General features: G+C 41.9%; 2 protein-coding genes across 2 annotated transcripts in view; one reads left to right on the top strand and one right to left on the bottom strand.

The window, feature by feature from the left end:
- Nucleotides 1-206: 206 nt before the first annotated feature.
- EME1 (essential meiotic structure-specific endonuclease 1) lies at nt 207-16,790 on the bottom strand. The gene is made up of 8 exons (XM_073588039.1): nt 16,379-16,790; nt 6,749-6,876; nt 4,460-4,546; nt 4,250-4,359; nt 4,058-4,178; nt 3,860-3,975; nt 987-1,176; nt 207-513 (listed from the first exon to the last, which is right to left on the bottom strand). Exons 1-8 carry the CDS (start codon nt 16,788-16,790, stop codon nt 343-345), a joined length of 1,335 nt encoding a protein of 444 aa, XP_073444140.1. The 3' UTR covers nt 207-342.
- The window catches only part of MRPL27 (mitochondrial ribosomal protein L27), a 31,137-nt gene continuing 29,168 nt past the window's right edge, over nt 16,745-18,713 (top strand). Inside the window, exon 1 of the mRNA XM_073588043.1 lies at nt 16,745-16,907. Within this exon, the coding sequence (XP_073444144.1) occupies nt 16,874-16,907 (34 nt within the window). The 5' untranslated portion in view covers nt 16,745-16,873. The remainder of the gene's footprint in view (nt 16,908-18,713) is intronic.

Here is an 18,713-nt window from a genome sequence, read left to right as displayed (position 1 = left end):
TCGTGACGAAGAGAAAAATTGTGTACATTTCTCTAAAACTACAACGCAGAGTGCATGGAAAATACCTAGTGCACCATAATGGTGTTGACAGATTACATTTTAAAAGGGTTTTTTTTTTTTTTTTTGCATCTTTATATTTGATAGAGTGCAGGTGTTTGATTAACACCATCAATTAATGTGGATCACAGGTCAAATTCACTAGTCAATTCCATCCAAAAATTTAATTGTAGACGTTACTGATCTTGAAGCAGTGTGATGTATCCCATACCAATGACGGGAAGACATTAACATACAGCTCTCCATGGGTTACTTGTACATCAGCAGACATACTGTCCAGTTGTGTTATAAATCAAGTGATAACTCTGGTTCTGCTGACATAAGCTGCTGATAGATGCGCTTGGACAGTTCAGGTCCTACACGTCTGGAGGTAGCGGTAACGCCTTCACCACGGCGCACAAGTACATCACTTAGAAGGTTGTGCCTCTCTATATCTGTCTGACAGCGATGATACGCCTGAGGAAGAAAGTCACTTAATAAATTAGAACTATAAACGGAGTTTCAGCAATACAACAAAGTATTTACAAGTCAGATTTGACAAAGCGCTACAGGTGACTAACACACCACGATGTGACCTAGGTACAATACATAGTGTAGCCTCTAAGAAAAACATGACAGGGTTATTTCCATCTCTACCTTTCATGGCGGAAATGTATAATAATGGCTGTATGTCCTGGCTACCAGTGGCAAGGTTTCCAACAAAGTGCAACTGTGAGATGCTGTTTGTATATTGCAGAAATTAGAGCTATGGAAACAGTGTAGCACAGAGAACTATGCCATTTCCATAACGCACATTCATTCCTACTGCTGTTCCACAAATATCAGATCTGTTCTCTCTGCATGTGTAGCCAGGACCTAGGAGCAGCTATTCCTGTCCCGATCATGAAAGGCAGAAATAGTGAAAAAGCCTTTATAAAGGTATCACTCACTTTAACCAGTAACTGAGGAGAGGGATAGACTGCCACTATGGCACTAGCCACCTCCACGCTGACCCTGTTGAACTGCTGTATCTGCCTCTTCCATACTTCCAACAGACCCTTTCCACAGCGTTCGACTTTCACCCCTCCGGCCCACTCCCCATCCAGGTAGAATGAAAAAGACGAATTATCCCTTTGCCTCCTGAAAGCAAATAAAATACATGAGTAAGATATTCACCATGCCAGTTTTTGGATATGGACAGCTGACATACTACAACACCTTTGGTATATTACACTTATGCATTGAGCTTCCTGGTAGTTCTAATAATCATTATCCGAACACAAAAGATAGTTACAAGGCACTATGACACAATAACAAAATATACCTATTTTATATGATAGGAATCCAGATTTTGTGCAATCTGAAGAGCACATGCAACTGTGTGATGTCCCATGGGGAATAAAATTGAGTCAAACTAAAGGAAAGGCTTCCATAATCATTAGAATAACGTTAGCCAAACCCACTGACCGTTTAAAGCACCAGTTACACATATCGATATCGCTAGCAATATCACTGTAATGTCACTGATTTTGTGACGTAGCAGCGATATTGCTAGCGATATCGCTATGTCTGATACTTACCTCCGACCGGCTCCCCCACTGCTCATCGCTGGTCGCGCAAGAACGTCCTGGATCATTTCTCGTCGGGCGCTACCTGCGTGAGGACGTCAGGATCGCCGCGTCTGACAGGTAAGTAACGACCCCCAACCCCTGCTATGTCGCTGGTGAGATCTGCCTATGTGGCAGCTCACTAGCGACCACTTAGCGATGCACCAGCGATCCATATCGTTGTCGGGATCGCTGGTGCATCGCTAATTGTAACGGTACCCTAATGGGCATGGGAGCCGCATGTTTGTTCCCTGACTAATGTTGTTGGGGGAGACAAGAATCTGGCGTGATAAACCTCTGGGTGATAACTCGTAAGGAGCCTGATAACGACTCTCAGAAAACACAGGACCACTCGAGCAAGCCAAGTATTCCTGTATATGGGGAGGTCAGGAGAGATCGTAATGTTCCTTTTGGTCAACTACCGTATTTTTCGGACCATAAGACGCACTTTTTTCCCCAAAAATTTTGGGGGAAAGTGGGGGGTGCGTCTTATGGTCGCAATGCACGGTACCTGGTGCGGTGGTGGCAGCGGGCGAGGCTCTGCGGTGCAGTGGTGGCAGCGGGCGGCGCTTTGCGGTGCGGTGGTGGCAGCGGGCTGTGCTCCGGTGCAGGGGCGGCGGCTCCGCCGGCGTTTGGCGTTTCTTCGCAGCCCGGAGGCCCCCCGCACGCCCCTTGCTGGGCGCCGCCATGTTGCGGTGGCCTCCGGGAGCATGGACGCCGGCAAGATGGACGCCGGTCCGGGGACGGCGCATGCGCAGCTTCAGATCTCGTGCCGAGATCTCGTTGCCGAGATTTGAATCTCGTCCCCCGAGATCTCGGCACGAGATCTGAAGCTGCGCATGCGCCGTCCCCGGACCGGCGGCCATCTTGCCGGCGTCCATGCTCCCGGAGGCCACCGCAACATGGCGGCGCCCAGCAAGGGGCGTGCGGGGGGCCTCCGGGCTGCGAAGAAACGCCGGCGGAGCCACCGCCCCTGCACCGGAGCACAGCCCACCTGCCCCAGCCCCAGCACAGCTGCCCCTACCCCAGCACAGAGCCGCCGCCACCGCACGAGCCTGGACCACTGAATGACCCCTGTGACTACTTCTCCACCTGTGCCGGATCCCTTCCCAGGTAAGCTGAATTCGGACTGTAAGACGGACCCCCATTTGACACATTATTATTTTTTCCCCTATTTTCCTTCTGAAAATAGGGGTGTGTCTTATGGTCCGGTGCGTCTTATAGTCCGAAAAATACGGTAATAGTACAAGTCCACAGTCATGTTCAGTATGTGGTCAGTATTTTACATCAGTATCTGCAAGTCAAAACCAGGAGTGGAACAATCAGAGGAAAAGTATACCGTATATACTCGTATAAGCCGAGTTTTTCAGCCCCTTTTTTGGGGTGAAAGAGACCCTTTCGGCTTATACACGAGTCATACACCTAGAAGCTGGTGAGGGAGGGGGAGCAGGAGACATGATACTCCTCCTGGCTGTATATCCGGCTCTGCTACATCATCTCAGTCCCGGCTGTCTGCATTTCCCGTCATGTCTTCTTCCCATAGGGGTGGAGCCGCATATTCATGACTTTAATGAGCGGTACCATGTGACCACATAGGAAGAACACAGGAAGGGAGATGCAGACAGCCGGGACTGAGATGTAGCAAAGCCGGATATGCAGACACTGGGAGGGTGAGTAGAACTAGGGGAGGGTGAGCCAGTCATGCCATATTCACCTCTCAGTCTTCTGGGTTCTGCAGAGAGCCGGCAACGCTGAGGAGCGGTGAGTATGTCATTTTTTTTTTTTTTAATAGCAGCAGCATTATATGGAGCATGTTATGGGCCACCAATAACCTTTATGCAGCAATATATGAGGCATATAAACATGGAGCATGTTATGGGCCACCAATAACCTTTGTGCAGCATTATATGCGGCGTATTTTAATATGGAGCATCTTATGGGGCCACCAGTTTACTTTTATTAGTATCTATCTTTATTTTTGAAATTTGCCAGTAGCTGCTGCATTTCCCACCCTAGGCTTATACACGAGTCAATAAGTTTTCCCAGTTTTTTGTGGCAAAATTGAGGGGGGGTCGGCTTATACACGAGTATATACAGGAATAGAAACCCGTCACCACTTCTGGATTTATCACCCACTCCTGGTTTTGGCTTACAAATACTAAATGTGTGAACATGGTCTAAAACCGTATTGCGAGATGCGAGAGTTGGGCCCTTACTTGGTGGGAGCCTCTGCCACTGCTTTGCTAAACATACAGACAAAGTCCGAAAATTCCTTCCAGGTTTCCAGGAACCAAACATGGACATCTGTGTGGAGCTGTAAAACCACCAGAGCCTGGAAGAATGACAAATGAGAGGTCAGCCATGATCATAAAAGAAAAGGATAGTCACAGGAAGGGGCCCAAGAAGCATCTTACCTCTTCCACATCCACCTTGCTCAGTTGTGGAGGTTCTTCCTTGCGTTTCCTTTTAGTTCCCTTAGGAGCTTCCCTTCGGACAGCGTCCTGAAGCTTCTTCCGGCTCTTCGTCTTCTGATTCCTGATTACGAGAAGCGTGAGATAAAGCTCTACATTCTCTTAATGTATTTCTTAACCCTTCCAAAGACCTACTTGAAGTATTTCTCCATCTCCATTACCACCAGTGTAGGGATGGCACATGACTTTTTGGATACAATGTGTGACACGAAGCTGCTTAAAGTAGCGGTGTTTTCACCATCTTCCTGTAATACCAGAAACAAACAGGGTCAGTCCACAAGGGATAACGGAACTTGTGATTTGTTTTATCTGAAAGGTGAAATGGAATAAAATAAACGCCCTCACCATTTTACTGTTCCAGATCATGGCAACAAAGTCTTCTGCTGGCACAAGGATGAGAATTTCTGCTTCTTCTTGGCAAAATGCATCTCCCTGGATAGAAAATGTTGTGTTAAACTCACATATGTAGGTATACTTTTATTTATTCTCCGTTTCACCAGTGGAAAAAAAAACACCGAAAATTAATAAACGAGTTTTACAGTGTTCATCAGATACCCATTTTACTGGTATATCAAGATGGCAAACCAGCCAAACCAGAGGACATTTGGTGGCTCTTGGCTATCATTGCAATCCATCGGCACCTAGCTGTAGAGGACGATAGAGGTAACAGTGTGAGACACTTTCCTCTGTTTAACGACTTTGATAATTTGCTACTCACTGCAGAAGTCATGGGGGCTAAACTAAGGTGGATGGAATGAACTCTAATCCCGTCAAGGCTGTGTAGCACGCGTGACGAGAAGGTTAAAAACATACTGTGTCACAGAGCGGCTTCTAGCTTCTGAATATGAAGAAACTCTACTTGAAAAGTTTGCAAACTTAATAAAAAAAGAAAGTCATTAAATCTCATCCGTTCCCATAACTTCTACAGACCTGAAAAAATATATGAGGACATATGCCATCACCTCCTCATTCAGTCTGTGGCTGCATGTGGTGGTCTAACCTGCCAGTGTGGGTCAGACCAAACAGGACATGGTCTCAAAGGTAGAACTTCTACCTATCCACCATGTATTGCTTATGGTCCATATGCTTAAAAAAAAAAAAAAAAATATTTGCAAAGCTTTTCCCACTTATGAGTAAATACTGATCTATGGAATTATCACACACTCCTGAACCACAAACACCGTTATACAGTGAGGCTATGTGCACATGTTGTGGAATTGCAGCGGAGATTTCCACGAGAATTCTGTAATTCCATTCCACGGGAAATATGCAAGAAAACCGCATTTTAATTCCCGCCCATTTCCCACGGAAAAACTAGCGATTTGCAAGCGTAATTAGCTTGCAGAATGCTAGCGTTTTCCAAGCGATCTGTAGCATCGCTTGGAGAACTGATTGACAGGTTGGTCACACTAGTCAGTGTTTGACTAGTGTGACCAACTTTTTACTATTGAGGCTGCCTATGCAGCACCAGTAGTAAAAAGATCTAATGTTAAAAATAATAAAAAAAATAAATCGTGTTTTTCTCACCTTACGGCGTCCCGCGCAGCGTTCCCTTCATCGCGATGCTCCTGGCAGGTCCCATTCCCAGTGATGCCTTGCGACAATGACCTTTGATGACGCTGCGGTCTCGCGAGACCGCGATGTCCTCAAAGGTCATTGTCGCAATGCATCCATCACTGGGAACGGGACCTGCCGGGAGCATCGCTGAGGCCTGGTGATGCTGCGAGGGACATCAGAAGGTGAGAATATGACTCTATTTTAATTCTATTTTTTTTTTTTTTTTTTTTTTACAGGGATATGGTACGCACAGCCCGGAGCAGAATCTCCTCTCTTCCACACCGTGGGTACCATCCGCAAATGTTCTGCTTACTTTTCACATGGTGGGCACAGCGGAAAGTAAGCGGAACAATGCATTCCTATGTGTGCGGATTTTCCCGCGATTCCGCACAAAGAATGAGCATGCTGCATATTTTTCTGCAATGCAATTCCGCCGTGGAAAAATCTGCAGCATTAGCACAGCATGTGCGGAATGCCATAGGATTGCATGGGATGCTTTTTTTGGGCGTTTTCGCGGCAAAAATCGCAAAGAAAAAACTACGTGTGAACACAGCCTGACTACAAGAAAATACAACGTGAAGATAAAGAAATAGCCAAAATCGGCTAAACTGATGGGCCTTAGATTAGCTCACAGCTTGATATAAATTGTGCTGTGTTCTGCAATGCTTTTCTCCATTAAAGGGATTGTCCACTACTCATGACAGCCCCTTCTTAAATACTATATTCCTCACAATAAAATAAACGTACTGTATACTCATCTCCCGAGGCTTCATGAGCCCTGCTGCCAATCAGTGGCATCTAACGGTTTGTTCTCACACCTTCCTCAGACGCCCAATTTTTGTCCAAATGAAGCAAGAGTGCAACAGCTCAATAGCAGCCACTGATTAGCTGCAGGGGTTCAAGCGGCATAATGTCACACGAGCATTGGAAAACCCAGTGCCTGTACGAGAGGTGAGTATAGGATAGTTTTATTTGACATTGGGGAATATAGTATATATAAGAAGAGGTTAGCAGAGTACTGGACAGCCCCTTTACATTGTGACCATGTTATTATGGATATATAATAATACCACTCACATTTATGTTCTCCCCGGTTCGGCTCCAGGTGATGCTCCTTGGCAGTGGCTGTGACTGGATGACACATGGAGTTTCTTGTGCCTGTAGAGCACTTAGCACTTGTCCACCAGATCCATCCTGCAGGAGAACTGGAAAATAGTACTGCTGTATGACAGGTTTCACCAGCATCAGGGAATGTGTCACCAGGTTTTTTTTCTTTTTTTAACTACCTTTTGTGAGAGTAGCATGCTGTAGGGGCAGAGACTTTAATTCCAGCAATGTGTCACTGGTTTGTTTAATGTAGTTTTAATAAATTCTGCTTTATCAGCCGGAGATTATGACTAGAGGACTACTTGGCCTGCTGCACGTAGTCCAGTCATGTCCCCACCACTGATTAGCAGCTTTCTGCCTATGCACAGTGTACACAGAAAGCTGCCAATCAGCGGTGTAGGTGGGGTTATACAGAGCTCAGCATTCAGAGAAAGGGTAGATCTGAAGCAGATAAAACTTTTTTTTTTTTTGTAAAAACTGCAGTAAGTGACATCCCAGTAAGTGACAATTTGGGGGTCTCTGCCCCTACGCTAGGCTGCTCTCAGATGAGGTAAGAAACAAAATCTGGTGACAGATTTCCTTTAAAGGACTGTTTTCAGAATCACAAATATCCTGTGGGTAGTTGTTTAGTTTCAGATCACTAAGCGCACCTAGAGATGTGACCTCTATCACTTCTGGGGATCCACTGTCCACATCTGAATGGATCTGCAGTTGCACCTACACTGTTATTTAATTTAAAGGCTTTTTAAAATCACAAGTTATCCCCCACCCATAGGATAGAAGTCCCACTGCTGGGACCCCCAACGATCCCATTATTGGGGCATTGCATGCTCAGCCTTTGCTCCCTTCATTTTCTATGAGAGTCGTGGAAGTAGCTGAGCATTGTACCATGAAGAGGTGGCCGAACATGTGCATGTCTGTGCCATTCAAAATGGTACGCGTTATAACGGGCTAAGGCTAGTTTCACACTAGCGTTCTTGGGTGCAGCACCGCCGTGTATGGGCTCTGTGTATACGTGTGTGTGTGTGTATGTGCTCTGTGCATACGTACATGTGTATGTGCACCACGGTACCATTGAAAATCTTGTTATCTGTTTGTGTATGTGCTCTGCGCGAAACTAGTATGTGGTCTGTATATACATACATGTGTATGTCCTCTGTGTGTGTTTATACATACTTGTGGTTGTCCTCTGTGTGTCTATGAGCTGGGCTGTGTATACTATACATACGTGTATATGTAGGTGCTCTATGTATATATACACATATGCTCTGTATATACATACATGTGTATGTCATATATATATATATATATATATGTATGTGTGTGTGCCGTTTATACATATTTGTGCATGTACTCTGTGTATACATACGTGTATATGTATGCTTTCTGTACATGTGTGTGTCTGTAGGTGTTCTGTGTATATATACACATATGCTCTGTATATACATACATGTGTATGTGTTGTTTATACATATTTGTGCATGTCCTCTGTGTATATGTATGTTTCTGTACATGTGTGTGTATGTAGTTGTTCTGTGTATATATATACACACATATGCTCTGTATATACATACATGTGTATGTCCTCTGTATACACTCACTGGCCACTTTATTAGGTACACCATGCTAGTAACGGGTTGGACCCCCTTTTGCCTTCAGAACTGCCTCAATTCTTCGTGGCAGAGATTCAACAAGGTGCTGGAAGCATTCCTCAGAGATTTTGGACCATATTGACATGATGGCATCACACAGTTGGCGCAGATTTGTCAGCTGCACATCCCTGATGCGAATCTCCCGTTCCACCACATCCCAAAGATGCTCTATTGGATTGAGATCTGGTGACTGAGGAGGCCATTTGAGTACAGTAAACTCATTGTCATGTTCAAGAAACCAATCTGAGATGATTCGAGCTTTATGACATGGCGCATTATCCTGCTGAAAGTAGCCATCAGATGCCTGTTCTTAGCTGAGAGGAGTGGTACCCAGTGTGGTCTTCTGCTGCTGTAGCCCATCTGCCTCAAAGTTCGACGCACTGTGCGTTCAGAGATGCTCTTCTGCCTACCTTGGTTGTAACGGGTGGCAATTTGAGTCACTGTTGCCTTTCTATCAGCTCGAACCAGTCTGCCCATTCTCCTCTGACCTCTGGCATCAACAAGGCATTTCCGGCCACAGAACTGCCGCTCACTGGATTTTTTTTCTTTTTCGGACCATTCTCTGTAAACCCTAGAGATGGTTGTGCGTGAAAATCCCAGTAGATCAGCAGTTTCTGAAATACTCAGACCAGCCCTTCTGGCACCAACAATCAGGCCACGTTCAAAGGCACTCAAATCACCTTTCTTCCCCATACTGATGCTCGGTTTGAACTGCAGGAGATTGTCTTGACCATGTCTACATGCCTAAATGCACTGAGTTGCCGCCATGTGATTGGCTGATTAGAAATTAAGTCTTAACACACAGTTGGACAGGTGTACCTAATAAAGTGGCCAGTGAGTGTATATGTGTTGTTTATACATATTTGTGCATGTCCTCTGTGTATATGTATGCTTTCTGTACATGTGTGTGTATGTAGTTGTTCTGTGTATATATACACATATGCTCTGTATATACATACATGTGTATGTCCTCTGTATATATGTGTATGTGTTGTTTATACATATTTGTGCATGTCCTCTGTGTATATGTATGTTTCTGTACATGTGTGTGTATGTAGTTGCTCTGTATATACATACATGTGTATGTCCTCTGTATATATGTGTTGTTTATACATATTTGTGCATGTCCTCTGTGTATATGTATGCTTTCTGTACATGTGTGTGTCTGTAGGTGTTCTGTGTATATATACACACATATGCTCTGTATATACATACATGTGTATGTCCTCTGTATATATGTGTTGTTTATACATATTTGTGCATGTCCTCTGTGTATATGTATGTTTCTGTACATGTGTGTATGTAGTTGTTCTGTGTATATATATATATATATACACACACATATGCTCTGTATATACATACATGTGTATGTCCTCTGTATATATGTGTTGTTTATACATATTTGTGCATGTCCTCTGTGTATATGTATGCTTTCTGTACATGTGTGTGTCTGTAGTTGTTCTGTGTATATATACACACATATGCTCTGTATATACACACACGTGTATGTCCTCTGTATATATGTGTTGTTTATACATATTTGTGCATGTCCTCTGTGTATATGTATGCTTTCTGTACATGTGTATGTCCTCTGTATATATGTGTTGTTTATACATATTTGTGCATGTCCTCTGTGTATATGTATGCTTTCTGTACATGTGTGTGTCTGTAGTTGTTCTGTGTATATATACACACATATGCTCTGTATATACACACACGTGTATGTCCTCTGTATATATGTGTTGTTTATACATATTTGTGCATGTCCTCTGTGTATATGTATGCTTTCTGTACATGTGTATGTCCTCTGTATATATGTGTTGTTTATACATATTTGTGCATGTCCTCTGTGTATATGTGTATGTGTTGTTTATACATATTTGTGCATGTCCTCTGTGTATATGTGTATGTGTTGTTTATACATATTTGTGCATGTCCTCTGTGTATATGTGTATGTGTTGTTTATACATATTTGTGCATGTCCTCTGTGTATATGTGTATGTGTTGTTTATACATATTTGTGCATGTCCTCTGTGTATATGTATGCTTTCTGTACATGTGTGTGTGTGTGTAGGTGTTCTGTGTATATATACACATATGCTCTGTATATACATACATGTGTATGCCCTCTGTATATATGTGTATGTGTTGTTTATACATATTTGTGCATGTCCTCTGTGTATATGTATGCTTTCTGTACATGTGTGTGTAGGTGTTCTGTGTATATATACACATATGCTCTGTATATACATACATGTGTATGTCCGTGGAAATATGTGTATGTGTTGTTTATACATATTTGTGCATGTCCTCTGTGTATATGTATGCTTTCTGTACATGTGTGTGTGTGTAGGTGCTCTGTATATATACACACATATGCTCTGTATATACATACATGTGTATGTCCTCTGTATATATGTGTTGTTTATACATATTTGTGCATGTCCTCTGTGTATATGTATGTTTCTGTACGTGTGTGTATGTAGTTGCTCTGTATATACATACATGTGTATGTCCTCTGTATATAAGTGTTGTTTATACATATTTGTGCATGTCCTCTGTGTATATGTGTATGTGTTGTTTATACATATTTGTGCATGTCCTCTGTGTATATGTGTATGTGTTGTTTATACATATTTGTGCATGTCCTCTGTGTATATGTATGCTTTCTGTACATGTGTGTGTCTGTAGGTGTTCTGTGTATATATACACATATGCTCTGTATATACATACATGTGTATGTCCTCTGTATATATGTGTATGTGTTGTTTATACATATTTGTGCATGTCCTCTGTGTATATGTATGTTTCTGTACATGTGTGTATGTAGTTGTTCTGTGTATATATATATACACACATATGCTCTGTATATACATACATGTGTATGTCCTCTGTATATATGTGTTGTTTATACATATTTGTGCATGTCCTCTGTGTATATGTATGTTTCTGTACATGTGTGTGTATGTAGTTGTTCTGTGTATATATATACACAGATATGCTCTGTATATACATACACGTGTATGTCCTCTGTATATATGTGTTGTTAATACATATTTGTGCATGTCCTCTGTGTATATGTGTATGTGTTGTTTATACATATTTGTGCATGTCCTCTGTGTATATGTGTATGTGTTGTTTATACATATTTGTGCATGTCCTCTGTGTATATGTATGCTTTCTGTACATGTGTGTGTCTGTAGTTGTTCTGTGTATATATACACACATATGCTCTGTATATACACACACGTGTATGTCCTCTGTATATAAGTGTTGTTTATACATATTTGTGCATGTCCTCTGTGTATATGTATGCTTTCTGTACATGTGTGTGTAGGTGTTCTGTGTATATATACACATATGCTCTGTATATACATACATGTGTATGTCCTCTGTATATACTGTATGTGTATGTGTTGTTTATACATATTTGTGCATGTCCTCTGTGTATATGTATGCTTTCTGTACATGTGTGTGTGTGTGTGTAGGTGTTCTGTGTATATATACACATATGCTCTGTATATACATACATGTGTATGTCCTCTGTATATATGTGTATGTGTTGTTTATACATATTTGTGCATGTCCTCTGTGTATATGTATGCTTTCTGTACATGTGTGTGTGTGTAGGTGTTCTGTGTATATATACACATATGCTCTGTATATACATACATGTGTATGTCCTCTGTATATATGTGTTGTTTATACATATTTGTGCATGTCCTCTGTGTATATGTATGCTTTCTGTACATGTGTATGTAGTTGTTCTGTGTATATATACACATATGCTCTGTATATACATACATGTGTATGTCCTCTGTATATATGTGTATGTGTTGTTTATACATATTTGTGCATGTCCTCTGTGTATATGTATGTTTCTGTACATGTGTGTGTAGGTGCTCTGTGTATATATACACATATGCTCTGTATATACATACATGTGTATGTCCTCTGTATATATGTGTTGTTTATACATATTTGTGCATGTCCTCTGTGTATATGTATGCTTTCTGTACATGTGTATGTAGTTGTTCTGTGTATATATACACATATGCTCTGTATATACATACATGTGTATGTCCTCTGTATATATGTGTATGTGTTGTTTATACATATTTGTGCATGTCCTCTGTGTATATGTATGCTTTCTGTACATGTGTGTGTGTGTAGGTGTTCTGTGTATATATACACATATGCTCTGTATATACATACATGTGTATGTCCTCTGTATATATGTGTATGTGTTGTTTATACATATTTGTGCATGTCCTCTGTGTATATGTATGCTTTCTGTACATGTGTGTGTGTGTAGGTGTTCTGTGTATATATACACATATGCTCTGTATATACATACATGTGTATGTCCTCTGTATATATGTGTTGTTTATACATATTTGTGCATGTCCTCTGTGTATATGTATGCTTTCTGTACATGTGTATGTAGTTGTTCTGTGTATATATACACATATGCTCTGTATATACATACATGTGTATGTCCTCTGTATATATGTGTATGTGTTGTTTATACATATTTGTGCATGTCCTCTGTGTATATGTATGTTTCTGTACATGTGTGTGTAGGTGCTCTGTGTATATATACACATATGCTCTGTATATACATACACGTGTATGTCCTCTGTATATATGTGTTGTTTATACATATTTGTGCATGTCCTCTGTGTATATGTATGCTTTCTGTACATGTGTGTGTGTGTAGGTGTTCTGTGTATATATACACATATGCTCTGTATATACATACATGTGTATGCCCTCTGTATATATGTGTATGTGTTGTTTATACATATTTGTGCATGTCCTCTGTGTATATGTATGCTTTCTGTACATGTGTGTGTAGGTGTTCTGTGTATATATACACATATGCTCTGTATATACATACATGTGTATGTCCTCTGTATATATGTGTTGTTTATACATATTTGTGCATGTCCTCTGTGTATATGTATGTTTCTGTACATGTGTATGTAGTTGTTCTGTGTATATATACACATATGCTCTGTATATACATACATGTGTATGTCCGTGGAAATATGTGTATGTGTTGTTTATACATATTTGTGCATGTCCTCTGTGTATATGTATGTTTCTGTACATGTGTATGTAGTTGTTCTGTGTATATATACACATATGCTCTGTATATACATACATGTGTATGTCCTCTGTGTATATGTGTATGTGTTGTTTATACATATTTGTGCATGTCCTCTGTGTATATGTATGCTTTCTGTACATGTGTGTGTGTGTGTGTAGGTGCTCTGTATATATACACACATATGCTCTGTATATACATACATGTGTATGTCCTCTGTATATATGTGTTGTTTATACATATTTGTGCATGTCCTCTGTGTATATGTATGTTTCTGTACATGTGTATGTAGTTGTTCTGTGTATATATACACATATGCTCTGTATATACATACATGTGTATGTCCGTGGAAATATGTGTATGTGTTGTTTATACATATTTGTGCATGTCCTCTGTGTATATGTATGTTTCTGTACATGTGTATGTAGTTGTTCTGTGTATATATACACATATGCTCTGTATATACATACATGTGTATGTCCTCTGTGTATATGTGTATGTGTTGTTTATACATATTTGTGCATGTCCTCTGTGTATATGTATGCTTTCTGTACATGTGTGTGTGTGTGTAGGTGCTCTGTATATATACACACATATGCTCTGTATATGCATACATGTGTATGTCCTCTGTATATATGTGTTGTTTATACATATTTGTGCATGTCCTCTGTGTATATGTATGTTTCTGTACATGTGTATGTAGTTGTTCTGTGTATATATACACATATGCTCTGTATATACATACATGTGTATGTCCTCTGTATATATGTGTTGTTTATACATATTTGTGCATGTCCTCTGTGTATATGTATGCTTTCTGTACATGTGTGTGTGTGTGTAGGTGCTCTGTATATATACACACATATGCTCTGTATATACATACATGTGTATGTCCTCTGTATATATGTGTTGTTTATACATATTTGTGCATGTCCTCTGTGTATATGTATGCTTTCTGTACATGTGTATGTAGTTGTTCTGTGTATATATACACATATGCTCTGTATATACATACATGTGTATGTCCTCTGTATATATGTGTATGTGTTGTTTATACATATTTGTGCATGTCCTCTGTGTATATGTATGTTTCTGTACATGTGTGTGTAGGTGCTCTGTGTATATATACACATATGCTCTGTATATACATACACGTGTATGTCCTCTGTATATATGTGTTGTTTATACATATTTGTGCATGTCCTCTGTGTATATGTATGCTTTCTGTACATGTGTGTGTGTGTAGGTGTTCTGTGTATATATACACATATGCTCTGTATATACATACATGTGTATGCCCTCTGTATATATGTGTATGTGTTGTTTATACATATTTGTGCATGTCCTCTGTGTATATGTATGCTTTCTGTACATGTGTGTGTAGGTGTTCTGTGTATATATACACATATGCTCTGTATATACATACATGTGTATGTCCGTGGAAATATGTGTATGTGTTGTTTATACATATTTGTGCATGTCCTCTGTGTATATGTATGCTTTCTGTACATGTGTGTGTGTGTGTGTAGGTGCTCTGTATATATACACACATATGCTCTGTATATACATACATGTGTATGTCCTCTGTATATATGTGTTGTTTATACATATTTGTGCATGTCCTCTGTGTATATGTATGTTTCTGTACATGTGTATGTAGTTGTTCTGTGTATATATACACATATGCTCTGTATATACATACATGTGTATGTCCGTGGAAATATGTGTTGTTTATACATATTTGTGCATGTCCTCTGTGTATATGTATGTTTCTGTACATGTGTATGTAGTTGTTCTGTGTATATATACACATATGCTCTGTATATACATACATGTGTATGTCCTCTGTGTATATGTGTATGTGTTGTTTATACATATTTGTGCATGTCCTCTGTGTATATGTATGCTTTCTGTACATGTGTGTGTGTGTGTAGGTGCTCTGTATATATACACACATATGCTCTGTATATGCATACATGTGTATGTCCTCTGTATATATGTGTTGTTTATACATATTTGTGCATGTCCTCTGTGTATATGTATGTTTCTGTACATGTGTATGTAGTTGTTCTGTGTATATATACACATATGCTCTGTATATACATACATGTGTATGTCCTCTGTATATATGTGTTGTTTATACATATTTGTGCATGTCCTCTGTGTATATGTATGCTTTCTGTACATGTGTGTGTGTGTGTAGGTGCTCTGTATATATACACACATATGCTCTGTATATACATACATGTGTATGTCCTCTGTATATATGTGTTGTTTATACATATTTGTGCATGTCCTCTGTGTATATGTATGTTTCTGTACATGTGTATGTAGTTGTTCTGTGTATATATACACATATGCTCTGTATATACATACATGTGTATGTCCTCTGTATATATGTGTATGTGTTGTTTATACATATTTGTGCATGTCCTCTGTGTATATGTATGTTTCTGTACATGTGTGTATGTAGTTGTTCTGTGTATATATATACACACATATGCTCTGTATATACATACATGTGTATGTCCTCTGTATATATGTGTTGTTTATACATATTTGTGCATGTCCTCTGTATATATGTATGCTTTCTGTACATGTGTGTGTCTGTAGGTGCTCTGGGTTACATGGGGCCCCACTTTATCTAAATCGGGCCCTGTGTACACCCAGCATATGTAAGTTGTCATGTAACAGCCTGGGAAGCTGCACTCGGCCACACAGGTAATGCCTGACCATGCCTGCTGGTGCATATACAGAAGCAATGCAACAAGCTCTAGGTTTTGTTATAATCTTAGACCCCCCCCAAACAGACACGAGAATACACCACGACCCATGTACCGGTGTCTATGGTAACCGTCACCACATCCGCGCTCTTCTTCCCCTTCCTGGGCTGGGAGACCTTGGCAGGGTCACGTGATGCGGGGCCCCGCACAGGACGGTTCCGCTGGGCAATGGGCGCGAGTGCTGGGAGGTCACGTGAGGACGAACACTTTGTGGGAGACGTCTTCGGAGCAGCGACCTCTAGTGGTCTCCTTGGAGAAACACTGGAAGAGGAGCTTCTTTGGAAAGCGGGTGGCGGTGCAGCGACCCCTAGAGGAGCGGCGCAGAGACGCTGAAGCAGCGGGACGTCTGAGCCGTCGTCGTCGTCGCTGTCATCGCTGCTGCTGAGCACCACAACATTGGTGTGATGTGTGGCTGACACCAGAAAAGGCAGGCGGTCGGGCTCACTGGCCTCAGACGCCGAGCTCATGGCTGCTATGTTCCTTTTCAATTTGGCGCCGGATATGCGGAGTGGAAGGAAGCGGAAGTGACGCTGACAGGCAGGTGGCCATTATGTCGGTGGTGTGCGGGGCGGCTCGCCTGCTCGGTAAGTGGCGCTGCGGGGCCTCTGATCACTTCCCTGTGACCGGGCCGCACCGGAGCCCTGGGCCTAGCGACCTTCCCGGTGCCCTCCGTACAGGCGCCGTGTGTGTGGTGATGTGGCCGCCTGGGGCCCGTCCGTGGCCATTCTGAGCCCGCAGTGCTGGTCACATCATGGTATCAGTTTGTTGTTTTTTTCCCATTTTGCACATGTCTTGGGAAAAGTCCGTCTTCGCACCGAGGCCATGATCCGGAGTCAGATTCTTGATTCTTTCGGCTGCTTGATGACTGAGTACCGTGCTTCTCGCCATAAAGCTTACTCCAGTCAGAGACTGGCATAAGGCCCGCCGATGCTTGGCGTACCCCTGTTGTGCCTCCAATCTTCCCATGCACTTCTCAAAGCTTTTTGCGCCACTTTCCTGGCATAGAAGCCTTGATGAATCGGGACCATGTGTATCCAGAGCCTGGCTGATAGGCGCTGTGTCTGCGCAGAATGATTGCGCGAGCCAAGTCCCGGCGCGCGGTGCCTCGCTGACGGTCACTTCTATACACCCTCACACCTGGGGCTTCTCCCTTCTCTGGGCTATGAACTCAAAGCTTTCCATCAAAAAAGTAGTGTGGCGATAGATGGGAAGGTGTATATGACTGACTGGCCCGCCATGGAGCACTGAGCTCTGGTGCTTGGTTTGAACAGTCATTCTGAGCCCACAGTGACAGATTGGAAGCTGAGGTTGTTCTTTTGTTGTGAGCACAGGACAATGTACACAGTATAGAAATTCTAGTGACCTAACCATGACATATCACACTGTCTAGGTATATAGATATGCCGCGGATTTGTCTCCACCGGAGGTATATGTCAGTCTGTGAGACTGCTGGAGTACGGCACTCCGCTGTGTCCTACAGTCCCAGGAACAGTGGCAAGTATGCGCACCTCTCGCTCCATTCGAGACAAGGCTCTGCAGGGTCCAGAACCTCTTTTTTGGGGGGATTTCTGGGGCTCCCATATATAACCCCTTAGTGACTGGGCCAAACTTTTCACATCTGACCAGTGTCACTGTATGTGGTAATAGGGTAAGTCGAGAACACTTCAACAGATCTCATTGATTTTGAAACTGTTTTTTTCGTGACACATTGTACTTTATGGTAATAGTAAATTTAAGTCGATATTTTCTGCATTTATTTATAAAAATATCAGAAATGTCAAAATGTTCTAAAAATTAGCAATTTTCAAACTTTGAATGATAATCTCTTTAATCCAGGCAGTCATACCACATAAAATAGTCATTAAATAACATTTCCCTCATGTCTGCTTTACATCAGCACCATTTTTAAAATATCCTTTGTTTTGTTAGGTTGCTAGAAGGTTTAACCCCTTTACGACCCTTGCCGTACAAGTACTGCTCTGTGGGAACTGCATTTCTGCCCCCATCAGTACTAGTACAGCGGCACGATCACCGCGGCTTCACACTGAGTGCCGCTGTGATCGGGTGCAGGTGTCAGCTGTGACAGCGGCATAGAGAAGCATCGCACAAGGAGGGGGCTCCTTGCGCGCTTTCACCAGAACAACGTGATGCAATCGCGTTGTTCTGGAGGTCTCCATGGAGTTCCCCGGCTCCAAGATGGCCACCGGGTCCAGCAGGGAGGTGGCTTCTCAGCGCCTGAGAGCAGATGCTGAGAAACCTCCTACACTGCCTGTCAGATCACTGATCTAATACTCAGCAATGATAAGTGTCAGATCAGCGATCTGACATACAGTGCCTACAAGTAGTATTCAACCCTCTGCAGATTTAGCAGGTTTACACATTCGGAATTA

The sequence above is a fragment of the Dendrobates tinctorius genome, unplaced genomic scaffold, assembly GCF_039654945.1.
Source record: "Dendrobates tinctorius isolate UK_male_01 unplaced genomic scaffold, ASM3965494v1 ptg000103l, whole genome shotgun sequence".
NCBI lineage: Eukaryota > Metazoa > Chordata > Amphibia > Anura > Dendrobatidae > Dendrobates > Dendrobates tinctorius.
This window is presented reverse-complemented; position numbering and strand designations above follow the sequence as displayed.